The 15,019-nt window shown below is 39.7% G+C and overlaps 2 protein-coding genes across 3 annotated transcripts; one reads left to right on the forward strand and one right to left on the reverse strand.

Moving 5' to 3' along the window:
- The first annotated feature begins 146 nt into the window (after positions 1-146).
- On the forward strand, positions 147-4,909 carry dnajc19 (DnaJ (Hsp40) homolog, subfamily C, member 19). The gene is made up of 7 exons (XM_030791216.1): positions 147-245; positions 1,317-1,368; positions 1,545-1,618; positions 1,739-1,818; positions 1,928-1,998; positions 2,415-2,513; positions 4,289-4,909. The coding sequence occupies exons 1-6, from the start codon at positions 243-245 to the stop codon at positions 2,483-2,485; spliced, it is 351 nt and encodes a 116-aa protein (XP_030647076.1). The 5' UTR covers positions 147-242; the 3' UTR covers positions 2,486-2,513; positions 4,289-4,909.
- fxr1 (FMR1 autosomal homolog 1) lies at positions 2,660-11,933 on the reverse strand. 2 transcript variants are annotated; one of them, XM_030791214.1, is made up of 17 exons: positions 11,883-11,933; positions 9,814-9,866; positions 9,619-9,712; positions 9,403-9,474; positions 9,154-9,302; positions 8,931-9,024; positions 8,715-8,831; positions 8,400-8,570; positions 8,173-8,251; positions 7,955-8,064; positions 7,092-7,178; positions 6,715-6,925; positions 6,021-6,233; positions 5,565-5,765; positions 5,273-5,350; positions 4,265-4,350; positions 2,660-3,744 (listed from the first exon to the last, which is right to left on the reverse strand). In XM_030791214.1, exons 1-17 carry the CDS (start codon positions 11,931-11,933, stop codon positions 3,583-3,585), a joined length of 2,028 nt encoding a protein of 675 aa, XP_030647074.1. In that variant the 3' UTR covers positions 2,660-3,582. The 2 variants fall into 2 exon arrangements, with proteins under 2 accessions (XP_030647074.1, XP_030647075.1); XM_030791215.1 differs by lacking the exon at positions 5,273-5,350.
- Positions 11,934-15,019: the final 3,086 nt, after the last annotated feature.

The following is a 15,019-nucleotide window of genomic DNA, read 5'->3' on the forward strand; positions in this document are numbered from 1 at the left end:
CTCCTCCTAAGGTGAAGTAAAAAGTTTCGATGGGAATGACTGTTGTCCGCGTTTACGGCAGTTGGCACTCTTAGTGGTTGCGACATCCCAGTTTGCTTTCCGGCAAACTGAGGTGCAAAGTTCGCAAGCCACTGCGTTCTCAAAACATGGACAGGAGGGTGGCGGTGACATTGCTTACAGTGAAAAGGACGTTATAAAGTTATGTCCCAGAGTTTCAGGAGGAAAAGAATTCAGCGGAAAAAATGGTAAGCACGAGTTATAAGCAGCAAGCTCACCCTGTCAGTCAGTTATCGCAGTAACAACTAGAAAGCTTTCTCTCATTGCTACAGTGTCTCTCATCTGCTAGTTAACAGCACATTAGCAAAGCTAGCCAATCTGAGGCGCGATTCTTCATACGAGATAATAAACCGTTCACCCTTCTTTTTTGGGCAGCATCTGTTCTTTTACAAGCTGCAGATTGTGTCACGAAACCTGATTTAGTTTGTGTAAACGTGTAACTCGTACAGGTTGCGTTTAGCTACACGTTATCTGGTGCTGTGACTGTCTGTGTTAACTCAAGTGTATTCGTGTTAGCTGCACCCTGAGCTGTAGTTGAAGCCAGGTATTAATATGTCTTGTAATTGTACTTACAAAATAGCGAATATTGATCATTAAACGAACTTTACCGCGGTCACATGGGTTAACAGTACAGGTGCAACACGTAAATCAAGCAGAGAACACATGGCACTTGTTAAGATTAATTGTGTCAAGGGCCCAGGCGAATTGTGTTCGTTACTCTGAGATCTGTATCATAATCCTTAAAATTCATTTAGGCCTATGCAGTAACTTACAAATACGAGGGATCGAATTTAAACGTAAATAAAACAGCTTCTCAGTACAGCCCAACAAATTTGGGGATGTTTGCAAGAAAAACAGCTCTAATCTCGTGAGGAATTCGCTAATTACATTTGTTTGTAACCCACATTTGAATTTCTACATTGCGATTAGGTTGATTTGGTATGGTTAACAAAATTCTGTCAGTCTTGCACCACATTACATTCTTTAACCAAACAGCTCTGTATAAGTAATTCAAGATTTCAAACCAGTGATCTAAAACTTATTCCTGACATACAGCACATCTTGCAATATTAAAATCACGAAACTATGTCACTGCTTGGCCAAACTATTTTGGGAGTTGGTGAGCTACATTGGACATGTATCAATGATGATAATTACTGTGTCTTTCTGTGGAGCTGTATTGCATTATGCAAATTGCAATCTCCTCCTAATTAATGGCATGGTGCAATCAGGACTCATTGTTTATGTCTTATTTTTAGGCCAGCACTATGGTGGCAGTGGGCCTCACATTGGCAGCAGCAGGATTTGCAGGTTAGTCACACATAGTGAGCTGTGAATTAAAATTGCAGGTACATGGGCAGGTGACTGTTATTGAAAGTGAGGTTAAAAAATAATTTTCTGCATGTTTAGAACACTTTGCCTGCATGCCAGTCAAATCTCTCTCTCTCTCTCTCTCTCTCTCTCTCTTTTTTTGACCTTTGGTTAAGGTCGATATGCAATGCAAGCCATGAAGCATATGGAACCTCAAGTGAAACAAGCACTTCAGAGTTTTCCTAAAACTGTAAGAACACCTAAGTTTGTACATTATGATTTTTTGTACTTACCTTGAAATAGTGCCGTGGGTATATTTGGTAATTGTTCTTATCTAACCATTCGAGTTAAACAATTTTATGCTTTACAGGCTTTTGGTGGTGGGTACTATAGAGGTGGGTTTGAACCAAAAATGACCAAAAGAGAAGCTGCCCTTGTTCTCGGGGTCAGGTACATACATACATACATACATACATATAATTTATACATACATACAATAAATACTACAAAAGTCCTTGTTGCAAATTTAGAAATTTGTGTCCTTTTTCACCCTCTTTAGTCCCACTGCCAACAAAACTAAGATACGAGAAGCTCATAGAAAATTAATGATTTTAAATCATCCTGATCGAGGTGAGGTGTTTTTTTTTTTTTTGGGGGTCCATACACTTCCGTTTAGTGCGAACTCTTGTGCACTTGATCAGTGTTGGTTCTGTTGACGTGTCCTAGTACAGTGTCTCTTTATGAAAGCTCAATGTCAAAGGCATGCATGTCAGACACAAACAACACTGTTGTATTGAGGCCATCCCCATGTTAAGCTGAATTTATAAGATCAACTTATGCGTCATTTCACATAAATACTTTATGGGACCTAGAAAATATTCTGTTTTGATGTTTAAGTTGTATTGTTGTTTAGAAAGCTAGTGCTATTCATACATAGAGGCTTTTTTTTTTTTTAAATGTTTGAGTGTGTTCGACAAAAAAAAAAAAAAAAAAAAAAAGAACGAACAGTAACAGTATCACAAATTAAGTGTATGTTTCTTTCTTAGGTGGATCACCGTATCTTGCAGCAAAAATCAATGAAGCGAAAGATTTACTTGATGGCCAAGCCAAGAAATAGATCATCTCTGTTTTCCTTAGTTACCATGGTGGGTGTAGCAGTCAGATGCACTTCACTGAAAAATCATGTGCTCTCATTCAAATGTGATCTTTGCCTTTTTTTTCCCCCCTCAAAGTGTGCTAGATAGATGGGTTTAGGAAAACAATTATGGGGAAAAATGATTTGACCATTGGCTGGAAGATCAAATTTTATTTAAGAACTACCTGCATACAAAACATATTGCACATCAAACAACCAGAATGATCTTTAAAAAAAAACAAGGACTAACAAATGTAGATTACAGAAGAGAAAATCTGGAAATTGATCTTTCAGTAGTCCAAATTGTCACCTGCGTGCAAATATGTTAAGCCAGTTTAGTGTTAAAAGAATAACTGCTCAGTTTTTGTTTAAATACTGTACATTTTTAAAATAAATAAACCAAAACAAGGCTCCTTTTTATTTCCAACAGTCACTGTCATTAAGATCATTACAGCCTACCTGACCATGAATGAGAAGCAAATTCAGTCCTTTTGTCAACTCAGTGGAGTGTTTTTACAGCATTTAAATGGACAAAGTTAACAGACCAGTTTCCAGACTAACATTATTCTAAAGGGAAAGAAATTACAATTCAGTGCAAAACATTTCTTTTCCTTTTCCAGACTGCATTTCCTATTTTTTTTATAATCCCCCCCCCACAAATGAAGAAGTGGTTGCATATTAAAACATAACAAAAAAGCAGCTAACTTCTCTTCAACAAATATTAGAATGCATGGGTTTCTCCCCTCCCTCCCCATCACTGTCTCAGATGGGTTTACGTTTTCCTACAGCCAGCCAACTTTTTTTTTTTTAAAGTTGAAACTACTTTCTGAAGGCACAACATCATGTACTTCAAACATAGTTAGGTGTAACTGAAGTTTTTTTTCTTTTCTTTGTCTCCTCAGTATTTTTTTTTTTTTTCTGTCGATCCATCCCCTATTTGTTCCACCGTGAAGGAACGGAAAAGTGCAGTAGAGAAATCTGGAAGTCCATATGTCTATCTTTGGCAAGCTTGTACAAGCACTATTGTAAAAATGTAAAGGTTACAACTTTCAGGGGGAAAGAAGAAACAGATCAACTGATTAAGAGACCCCGTTAAGGACAGTGGGCTTGGTTCCGTCGCCTTGGTAACTGACTTTGGCCACCCTCTCTGTGGAAGCTTGCAGAGCGTTGTTGGTTTTGGAACTGGGGCCGTTACTCACTGCAGCAGAGGGGCTGTGCTCTGCTATGCTCTCCACTTGGCCCTGTAGAAAAAAAGATGGAGAGTACACATGAACATCATGTATGCTTGGGCCAGTGTTTTTCCAAGTTAATTCCTTCCTTCAGGTCTCTCTGCAATCAGCATTTTTTTAGTTGCGGCGATCAGTTGAGTTAAGCATGGTGGTGTTAGGCAAAACACATAAGCTCTCAGTCCATAGGATGGAACATACAGATAGTTTGGAAAAGACTGACCTAAATTACAACCGTCTCATTTCAAGTTAAGAGATGGCTCTCTGCGAAAGCACATACCTGCTAATGCCCTCTTCTAAATATAACTAACAAATGTGCCCTGGTTCATTCTGTAATGCGCCTGTATTCAGAGACCACTGGTTAAGCAGCATATAGTTATTGCAGTCCAGAGTCTCCTTAACACTCCATGACTAAACAATATGCTTCTCAAAGGGATTTCATGGAATTTCACAATGCCAGTGAAGCACTATTTCTCTCCTTTTCCTTTAAAAAGGGATATGTTATGAAAAAAATAAAAATCATATTTTGACTTACCACATCTTTTTTGTTCTTTTTCAGATCTCTTGGGTTCCTCTGTCTGCTCTGCGATTCAGCACGTGATATGTAATCAGCTACTGTCACTGTAATGTGAAGATTTTTTTTTTGTCATTATTCGAACTGTACAAACAAAACCCATGCTGGACTCAGGTACTTGCTTAGAAGGACAACTTAAAAGGGTTAAATACAGCAGATTTTTAGGTCCATGCAGAGAAAGGGGCCCAAATAGTTACAAACTCAAACATATCACAGGCCTGTGGAAAAGAGTTACAGATATCATGCGTCTCCGAAAGAGCAAACAATGTATGACAAGACCAGTCTGCTCCAACATGTCTATTTTTGGGAAAGGCATTCAGTAACACACATCTTAGTGGGTTAACTGTTAATAGCTTTACATTATCTGTTAGTCACTCCACTCATGGTTTTTCTCCAAATATTTCTGGACACGGTTCTCAAATACACTTAGTACATGTTCAACAAAATCAGGTGGCAAAAAAATACATACATCAAAACACTTAGTGGAGCTTTGCTGTCTGTGTGCAGTGACAAAAGCTGAACTGTTTCGCTCAGAAGAGAAATGAGGGTTACGGTATTTTCACTATGAAAATCTTACAATAAAGACTACTGAAAATGTCTATAAAATCTACCTTGCGCAGACTTATCATTTGATGAGAGATCTTTTCCACAATGACATGAGCACTGAGAACAACTATTTTTTTTTTTTTTTTTACATAAATCTCAAGACAGAAGCTTTGGCAAACAAATCTGTCCGTTCTTTTGGCTGATCACAGGAGCTTGTGTGATCAAGCCCAGCATATCCTTCTATGTTTCAGAACCACAAAAAGAAAAAAAGAATTTGAAGAAAAACTATCCCTTCCTAGCCTGACAACCTGAAGATGTAACGCATTGCTCCTGCTAGCAGACAGGGGTCGTGCTAGGCTTACTCGACCATGCTGGTTAACATCCACACGCATACCAAACGCAGGGTCAGTGTACACCTGTTACCTGGCTGCCTTTCCTCTGGGGGCCGGAAGCGGCGGCGGCGACTACGATTACGCCGCTGCGGTTTAGCCTCGGAGGCATCTACAAGAATAAGAACTGGCTGAGTGCCCTGAATGAGAAACTTAGAGACCAAGCGTCCACTTCTGTTCTCACAATACAATTAGCTTCTGTTTGATACCTACTGGGTGTCAGCCCTCATGGGCCTCTAATGACCTTGTGGGATACGGTTGGGGCTGTGAACAGGACCCTAGAGGGACTGATTAGGATGAATGTGGTCAGCGAAAGCAGGGCTTACCAAGGCCGTTCTCGCTGAGAGAGGCGTTGTCGGACTCACTCATTCCATCTATCAGCGTGCTGTCCTCGTCAGTGCGGCGGCGACGGGAGCGACGGCGGCGGTTGGCGTTGGCGTGAGATTCACTGGCATCGGTATCGGCGGTCTGGTCGGTCTCGGTGTTGTCGAGGAGGCTGTATGGATTTCCATCCGGGTCCTTCAGAACTGTACGCAAAAACGTGGTTGTAAGTCAAGAGAAGAGCTGGAATGGCATGGATATCATCATTTAAAGAACAAAAAAACCCCTCTTTCCCCTCAGTCAGGTCACTTTAAACACAAAGCACAAATGCTGAGGAACCGAGAACAAAAATAGGCAACGGAAGAAAATTACGGGAGGCTGAGTCAATGGACCATTACAAACAAGTCTTCACCGACTCACACCAGCCTATCATTTTATACTGACACAATGAGGGACTATACCAGAGCTAATGGAGGAGTTAGACGCTCCTCTCCCAGCTCCACGCCCTCTCCCTGCTGGCCCTCCACGGCCCCTGCCAGTTCCAGGTCTCCTCCTACTGTCTCTCTGCTGCCTGGGGCCCCGTTCAGGCTCCTCTCCAGCTAGGGACCAGTCACTTAGCTCATCTTTACGCTCCGAGTCTGTCTCCGATGCGTTTGATTGCTCAGAGTTGGTTCCTGCAAAGCACCACGCAAGGGATACATCACATCAGATTAAACACGAAATAACCAAATGGATTTCATTAGCTGGGAGAATTAAACTATGATTGTAATAGTGACCATGTAGCAAACCTTTATATATTCATACAGTATCGACAAATAATTCAGTTTGTGGTTTCATTTTTGACTCACTATATTAGCCAAGAATTTACACAGAACTGCATTACGAAAAGACAACCAGATTGTACATTACTATTTGTCATAGTATTACGTATGGCAGGGGTGTCAAACTCCGGTCCCGGAGGGCTGGGGTCCTGCTGATTTTTTTTTTCACCTCTTAGTTACCTGTTGATTTTCACCTTGAAAACAGGCGTGGACACTCTTCAGCCAATCAGAGATTCTATTTAGTTGGTCTACAAGAAAAACAGCAGGACCATGGCCCTCCAGGACTGGATTTTGACACCTGTGACGTATGCTCACGTGGGTGAGAGAGGATTACCATAGCCAGAGGTGTAGTTTGGGCCCCTGCGCCCACGGCCCCTGCCGCTATATGAGCGACTGGTGTGTAAGGGGGTGTTGGAAACGCTCTCATCGGTGGTGTACCCTTTGTCCTTGTCGGTGGGACGGCCGGTGGCGGGCCTGTACCCCATGCCGATCTGCCGCAACTGCTCATCGATCTGCAATCTTTCCAGTCTCAGCTGCTCCACCTCCTGAGCAGAGAGAAAGTGAAAGACAAAGAGACAGCGGTTCACCTGAGCTTGGGAAGTCCCTAAAACACCTTCATGAGTTGCATATCCTGAATGAGTAACGGGAAGATCTTGGGCACTATAGCTGTTTCTACAGTCTCAGAGCTCGCTGATGAGATGTTCTACTCACGTTCAGGTAGGCGATATGGTACTCCAGCAGGACTTGGACATTGCCGATGGCCTCCTTGGTTCCAACAAATGTAAAGGGAACCATTCCCTGTGACAGGAAGTTAATGAGAATTACTGAGCAATCATGGACATCTCTAACAAAGCCCTGGAACTGAGTTTTTGAAATGTACGCAGAGAATAGCAGCCTATTGATCAAGAATAAAAGGCAGAATATGCCAATGGGGCAAACACTCACAGTTTAAACCCCCCTCCCCCTCCCCCCCCAAACAGGACAGAAAATCTACCAAATTACGTATTTGCTGAATGTTTCTTCCAGTGAATCATGTTAATGTCCAGTTATGACAGCAAGCTAATAGAACGATTATTTCTTAAAACAGCTTGTTACTGAGCAGTGGGGTCCTGTTTCTGATGCCTAAGGAAGCATTAGGCCTAAGTTGATTTGGTAGAGAACAGTAGTTACACAGTCTAATCCACTACTTTCTGAAGTTCAGCTTAGTTTACAGCATGAGCCAAAAACTAATTTATGGGAATTTTACTGTCATTACATGGAAATGTTTAACTGAGGGAGGCGCTAACAGTATAGATAATTTATTTGACTGCAACCTTTAAAGAAGAAACTGAATGAATACAAAGAGAGACCATTTGAAGTTCCTAGGTAAGACCCCCCAGTGTGTTCTTGGTCGAGTTTCCCCGAACTACACGTCTCTAAGTGGGTGCGGCTACCTCTTAAATGTTAGTTCAAAAATAAAACAGGAAGTGAATGAGAATTACTGAGCAATCACACAGTTTCTTGTCAACTTCTTAAGTTTCAGTCTTACAAAGGTCTACAGTTAAGGAAGAACTCCCACCCAACGAAGGACTTACTTCTTGTCGTGGGAGTTTGTTGTCATTGTCACCTTCAATTCGTACCCGCACCACCCCAGATTTGTCGACAATCTCTTGGATGACTTTTCCATTTTTTCCAATCACCTTACCTGTAAAAGTAATTCAACATTGTAAGAAAACTGCATGATCACTGAAAGTTCTAAAAAATCTTCGGAAAAATAAGAACTTGGGAAAACTTCAGATCTTCAGCTACTTACCAACCAAGTTTCTAGGTATTTGAATAGAATCTTCCAGAAACTCCAAATAACTCCTTGCTTTTTGTACGGCTTCAGCACTCTAAAATTAAGTATTGAAAAAAAATAACCAAATATTCGCCATGATTCATTTCCATCACTGCTAAATCTATCAGTTAAACTTCCATCTGACCTTTCCAAATTAACACCAGGTAAATAAACAAAGAAAATGACAAAAGACCACGCCCCACCTCTCCATAAATCCGGAAAGTACCACTCTCCTCATCCAGTTCAATGGCCGTTACTCCTGGTACTTTCCTGGCCTGCTGAATGTTGCTACCGTGACTGCCAATGGCCAAACCCATGAGGTCCTCTCTGACTGTAAACTCCTCTTGGAAAGCAGATGCTAGCTGCTTTGTACTCTGAAAAAGAAGTGAGACGTTTCAATTCGAATTCAAAAGCATCTATGAGTAAAGTCTATTGTGGAATTACAGGGTGAAACAGTTGAAGGATCAGACCAACTAAGGCTCTGTTTGCTTTTTGGAATTTTGTCAGAGGAATCTCACCTCGAGGTGTTTTGTGGCCTCTTCATTCCTGGACATGAGCATCAGCTTAGTGCGAATGCTCCGCAGGTGCATTTCACTAAGGAGGGAAACTCGCTTGACCGTGGCTTCGTTCATGGACTACAGATACACCAGACCATGGAAAACACAGTTATCCTATTTTCCCAAGCACACAATCCAAGCATGTGTTAAAATAAGCTGTGAATAACAGCAATTTACCAGTATAACCAGCTGGCTCGTTTCTGGGTTGTACGTGATCCGACTGGCTCCCACTGCCTTCTTGAAATCCTTGTGTGCCAATTCACTCTCACATCTGTGTGTGGAACAAGATATTTTTCAGTCAAACATCCTATGACATTTCACATGAGTAAAAACAGGAGACCTTGAATTTGTATTCACAAGATTAATATATCAATATATCCACAACATGAGCATTCCTTACGCAGATCTTAGGTCTTCTGGAACAGGCACCGTGCATTTGAAGAATGTGTTCTTAGTCACGGCTTTGTTGAGGTTCACTGGCCGGAGACGTTCGAACGTTACGATTTCATTGTATGTGGCGTCGCAGGCAGCGTATTCAATTACATAGAACTGTATGAGACAACAACAACAACAAATCAAATGATTACCAAAATACATGTCTTATAAAACAAACGCTTACAGTTAGACAGAAACATGTAACAATACTCACATCTCCTTTCATCATTCGAACTTTAGCAAGCCACCAGCCACAGGGCTCCTGCTCATTCGCTCTGGAAAAAATCTGTGTAAAACACAACAATTCTGACAAATCTTTCACTTGGGGTTTTGTTTACTTTTTTTTTTTTTTTAAGTCAAACTTTAAATAAAATGAAAGTAAGAGCGGTGCAATGTCTAAACATAAGGAGACTCATTTAAAGCGTCTTACCTCCACCTCCTCTCCCTCACCAATGTCCTTTTTACTGTCAGCTGGAGGTGGCAACCGCACATCACTGAAGGGTACCTGTCTCTGGGGCTGCCAACTTCCAAAATAAAACAAACCATTTACGAAGACTCCTTCCCTCTACAGTCACCAATGTTTAAACATACAAACTGTTGTGTAAAAACAGTCCATCATACTCACTTGTTTTCAAAGGAAATGGTAAGGGAATCATCATGGACATCTTTCACAAAGCCCTGGAATTAAGAAGTTTGAAAATGTACTCAGAAAATAGTAGCCTATTGATCAAGAACAAAAGGCAGAATGAGCCAATGGGGATTATCTGAATGGGGCAAACACTTACAGTTTAAACTCCCCCCCACAAACGGGACAGGAAATCTACCAAATTACGCATTTGCTGAACGTTCCTTCCAGTGAATCATGTTAATGTCCAGTTATGACAGCAAGCTAATAGAGCGATTATTTCTTAAAACAGCTTGCTACTGAGCAGTGGGGTCCTGTTTCTGATGCCCAAGGAAGCATTAGGCCTAAGTTGATTTGGTAGAGAACAGTAGTTACACAGTCTAATCCACTACTTTCTGAAGTTCGGCTTAGTTTACAGCACGACCAAAAAAACAAATATATGGGAATTTTACTGTCATTACATGGAAATGTTTAACTGAGGGAGGCGCTTACAGTGTAGATAATTTATTTGATTGCAGCCTTTAAAGAAGAAACTGAATGAATACAAACAGAGACCATTTGAAGTTCCTAGGTAAGGCCCCAAAGTGTTCTTGGTCGAGTTTCCCCGAACTACACGTCTCCAAGTGGGTGCAGCTACCTCTTAAACGTTAGTTCAAAAATAGAACTGACGTCTAAAATATCTGCTGAACCTGACGACAGCTGAAGATTGAAGGGGAACAGCTGACACGCAGGGAGATATCCCTGGGCAAATGTGGCATGCTTGGAATAACTTCAGGATGATACAATGACAGCATAATAATTTTAACAGATGGACTTTCTAATTTAAAAGAACTGTAAGCCTCAAACTGTCCAGTGTATAGCTAAGATATTGTACGGAAACGGGTCCTATAGTTATAGCAGGAAACGAAAGCCTCGATGTTACGTTGTCTTGAAAACGAAAGAGATCAGTGCAAACTTTTACTGAGTAAGGCGTTTCTTCAAAGCTTATAACGAAAGTTGGAAATCAGAATTTCAAAAATTGCCGAACGCCTTTCTTTAGCAGAAGTGTTCGATTACAACGTTTCATCACCACCTGTCCCACCTTCTTCACGAGACCACGAGTAACTTCTAACATCACGGACAGGATTATAACACATCTAAATTACAACTTATACATCAACCAAGTGTGAGCAGGCTTTATACCCATATCTAGCTGTTCATTATTAGAACAGCAGTTCGTCCTGCCACTCTGACTTTCCTATTTCGATATCAACTAACTTCTGATTTAGCAGTTAGATTCTGGTTAGGTTACTCTTACGTTTCCCTACGGACGGACAAACTTGAATATGTGACGTTACACGACAGAATTGGATGACGACCAACTACAAAAGATGAACGCTTATGTAGCTAATCAAGCTCAAGTTAGCGGTCGCAAAATATTTGTCCTAATTCCATTTCCAGATAGTTAGCCATCTCGGTAGACCAGTGGTAGCTCACACAGTGGTAGCTCACATCGTCAAACAATAGAATTAAATTGCTAAAGATAATTTTTCCTAATTTTGCCTCGCCAGGCAAACATCTTTCTTACAAAGTATTTGCATATCGTTCTTATATTAAAACTGGTTATGTCACATGCATTACTGAAGTCAGAGCTACTAAGACCTGAGGTTGCCATGCTAAGTGGATGTGCTCCCACAGAGGTAACCGTTAGCAGTAGCGAGCGAGCCACCTCCGATAACTTAGCAAGCTGACTTGCCAATTAAGTGATGTAAATGGTAGGTTAGATATTAGACATGACAATGGCTCACACAACTGTTTTATTTAACTCACAACCAATTTGGTATCCTTCGAAAAAGACTTTCAGTTAATGCAGTTAGCTAACAATCAAGCTAGAAAGCTATCGTTAGTGTTTGTGAACCGGGTGCTAGCTCTATCAAATATGCTAAGTCTAAGACCTGACATGCTATGCATGATATAAAAAACATGGTTTGATAATTATCAGACATTTATCCGTCGATTCTGAGAACTGTCTTGCTTAACACTCGAGCCGACATTCATTCAAAGGGAAAACCCATTAAATATCTATTTACCTTGTAATAAGCTCCGTTGGAGCCACGGACCTCCACCGTCAATTCCTCCATATTGAACACGCAAGGGATCGTGGGTAGAAGTTCTAGAAATATACAGGGAATCATCGTTCATTGCTTCCCTACTATCATGTCTTCACTTCTGTTTTCGCTTTATGAAAACCGAAAGTGAACCACAATTCAGTGTTTACATGTTACATTAACCTACCTTAAATGACATGGGCATCCTACATTTATCTAACAGTAAAAATAAACACATAAATAAAATAAAATAAATAAAAACATAAACACAAAACATAAATATTCTAAATAAACAAAATATCATATATGCTGTATACTTATAACCCAGATCTCATAAAGTTAGCCACTCAAGTTCAGAGTATCTGTCTAAAATATGACTTGGACACACAAATGATACAGTGGGGTCATACTAGATCCATCCTTTTGTCAGTATCATAGATTAAAATGTTTTTCCCTTCTGCAGGATTTGAGTAGCGTTAAATATCTATGTGATGACAATGTACTTTCTTAAGATTATATGTATTTTATTTGAGTGTTTACCAGTGAATGTGATGCTGCCATCTGTAGGTGAACCATCAAAGTTGTTGATTACTTAACTAAAATGGCACAAAATATTGAAAGGAAGAAGAGAAGATCAAAAAAGCAATACTTTAAAGAAGCAGGTATGGCATACTTTAGAAGGTAAACTGTGGACATATTTATAGGCACACATCGCAGTCAAAAGGATCCCAGAATACTTTGTAACGTGGAACGAAACTCCTGTGGGCCTGAACAATTTCTAATGCCTATACACTGCAAAATAAACCAAAATGTGAAATTTGGCTATTTATAATAAAAATGAACGTCATTTATCTTCTTCAGCTGAGGGACGAAGTCTACCTAAAATTATGAAGCAAAATCCATTTATGGCTTTTTGAACTTTCACATACATCCAGAAGAAAGGAAAAAGCTTCTTTGTTGCTTCTTTGTTAAAACCCAATAGAGACATCTAGTGGTGAAAATAAAAGGCTAATTAAACAGATATCTTTTCAAAGTCTCTTTTATGTTCTAAAGCCAGGTTTATGCCCAATCTGTCAAACCTGTTTTTCTTATTTAATGTTGTTACAATGACATGTGACACAATAAGGTAGCTATATTGTTTTTCACTCATGATCAGTAACTAATCGTGTTATTATGTAGCTGACAATTATATTACACGCTAATAATCAATTTTAATCAGTTAGTAAGTTAAAAAAAATGCCATATTCAAAAACAAGCCCAAGAAACATGTACATACATCATTTCTGTGTATTGCCTTCGTAAATATATGTGTATATAAGGGGACCCAGCTTAAACTGACAATTGCACTTGATTCGGGATTTAATAATTACAAACCTTCCCATAAATAACAGCTGTATTTATGGACCCATCATCATGTATAGTTTTTATGTGTCCTGCACTGTATTACATGCACTAATTTATTGAAATTAAAATATGTGAATTTTCTGTCTTTTATTCCGTTCAAAGGATCTGTTAAATTCATTACCTGAATTGAATGAACACGAATGGTAATACTGTCATCTCGAAATCATCTTAGACGTATGAAGTCCTGAGTTTTCATTCACCTTAAGTGGACACATGGCATTAACATTCATCTTATTGATTTGCGGTGAAAGTGCCCTGATTCTCCTTCACATTTTCCTGCTAAGAGCACCATTCATAAACAAAAGGGGCAAAAAAAAAAAAAAAAAAAAAAGGCAACATGAAATAAGGATGAAAATCATCAAATCGTAAAAAGAGGACACTCAACAGAACGACTTTCTGATTTTTGTGCATATACATAGACATTCACGCCTTACACGTGTTTCCCGGACTGTGCCAAATAAATTAAATCTCTGTAATCAAATATATAATTCTGTGGGCCTGTGAAAATGTTTTCTCCAGCCATTGCCATATGAGCATATATGGCCCAGCTGATAGTAGTGCTTCACTTTCAGACTTAAACCAGTTTCCGAATTCCATTATGCTAAGCCTGAACACTAGCACTGGTGATGAGTGATTTTGAAACACATAATCTCCTGTGCTACCATCATTGCAATATGACAGGGAAATTTCATTCATCCTATCCAATTTTTCCCTTATTTAAGAAAGAAAATTACTGGTCCAGTAATCAGATATATAGCAGGGCTGTTTCCACAGTTAAGCCAACTTCCATTACGCTTTCATCTTCTTCCACATTTGGGGAAGCACACACAAGCAGCAAGATACTAAAGTGCTCATTTACCAACCTCACCATAGTTTTTTCATCATCTTTATCTTTATCTATTCCAATCCAGCTTCAATATTTTTGGCATATTTCTTTATCAAAAGAAGTTGTTCAAATTGTGCATTATAACACCCTGACCTCCTGATATTTTAAATGATTCTTCAAACACTGAAGTCATTCGAAAATTGAGCATAATCATAAATATTAAGGCTTAAAATAATTGTTTATTCAGGACACAGAGGACAATATCATGTTAATTTCCTTAACATGATAAGACATTTTTGTGGGATGAAAAAAACAGCACTGAAAACCTGTCATTTCCAATTATGGTACTTTGCTGCTCATTCTCTGTCATATTCTAATGTTTAGTAATGAAAAGCCACTGTCGTGTCCTCAGCACACGTCTCCTCATTGGATTAAGCACTGAGGCTGACGGCTTTCTTACATCACTCAGTCAGAGAGGCTGAAACAGGCATTTTTGGGAGGACCATGCTGTTGATACAAAGCATTTATACATGATCTTAAAAATTTTCAGAACTTTTTCTTTAAAGTAAATGACTGTTTCTGGTCACAAATGAAATTTGGCCTATGCCCAAAACTAAAGTATCTGGATAGATGGAGAGAGAGAGAGAGAGAGAGCTCAAAATCTATTAGTTTGTTCTCTGTGTGTGTCTAATTTTACTTCAATCTATGATGCATTTGTAGGTATAATTGAAAATTAGCTGTACATCTTTTTTTTTTTCAGAGGAGGGTAATTTATCATGTTTCATTGTTCCTCAGTGACACTTTAGCCCTGGCGCTAACGAGGCTTCGGGAGCTGGGGGTTGAGCCGCGGTGAGTGATTCTGCTGTACTGATGCATTTTCGCTGCTCTG

This window comes from Chanos chanos, chromosome 14, assembly GCF_902362185.1.
Source record: "Chanos chanos chromosome 14, fChaCha1.1, whole genome shotgun sequence".
NCBI lineage: Eukaryota > Metazoa > Chordata > Actinopteri > Gonorynchiformes > Chanidae > Chanos > Chanos chanos.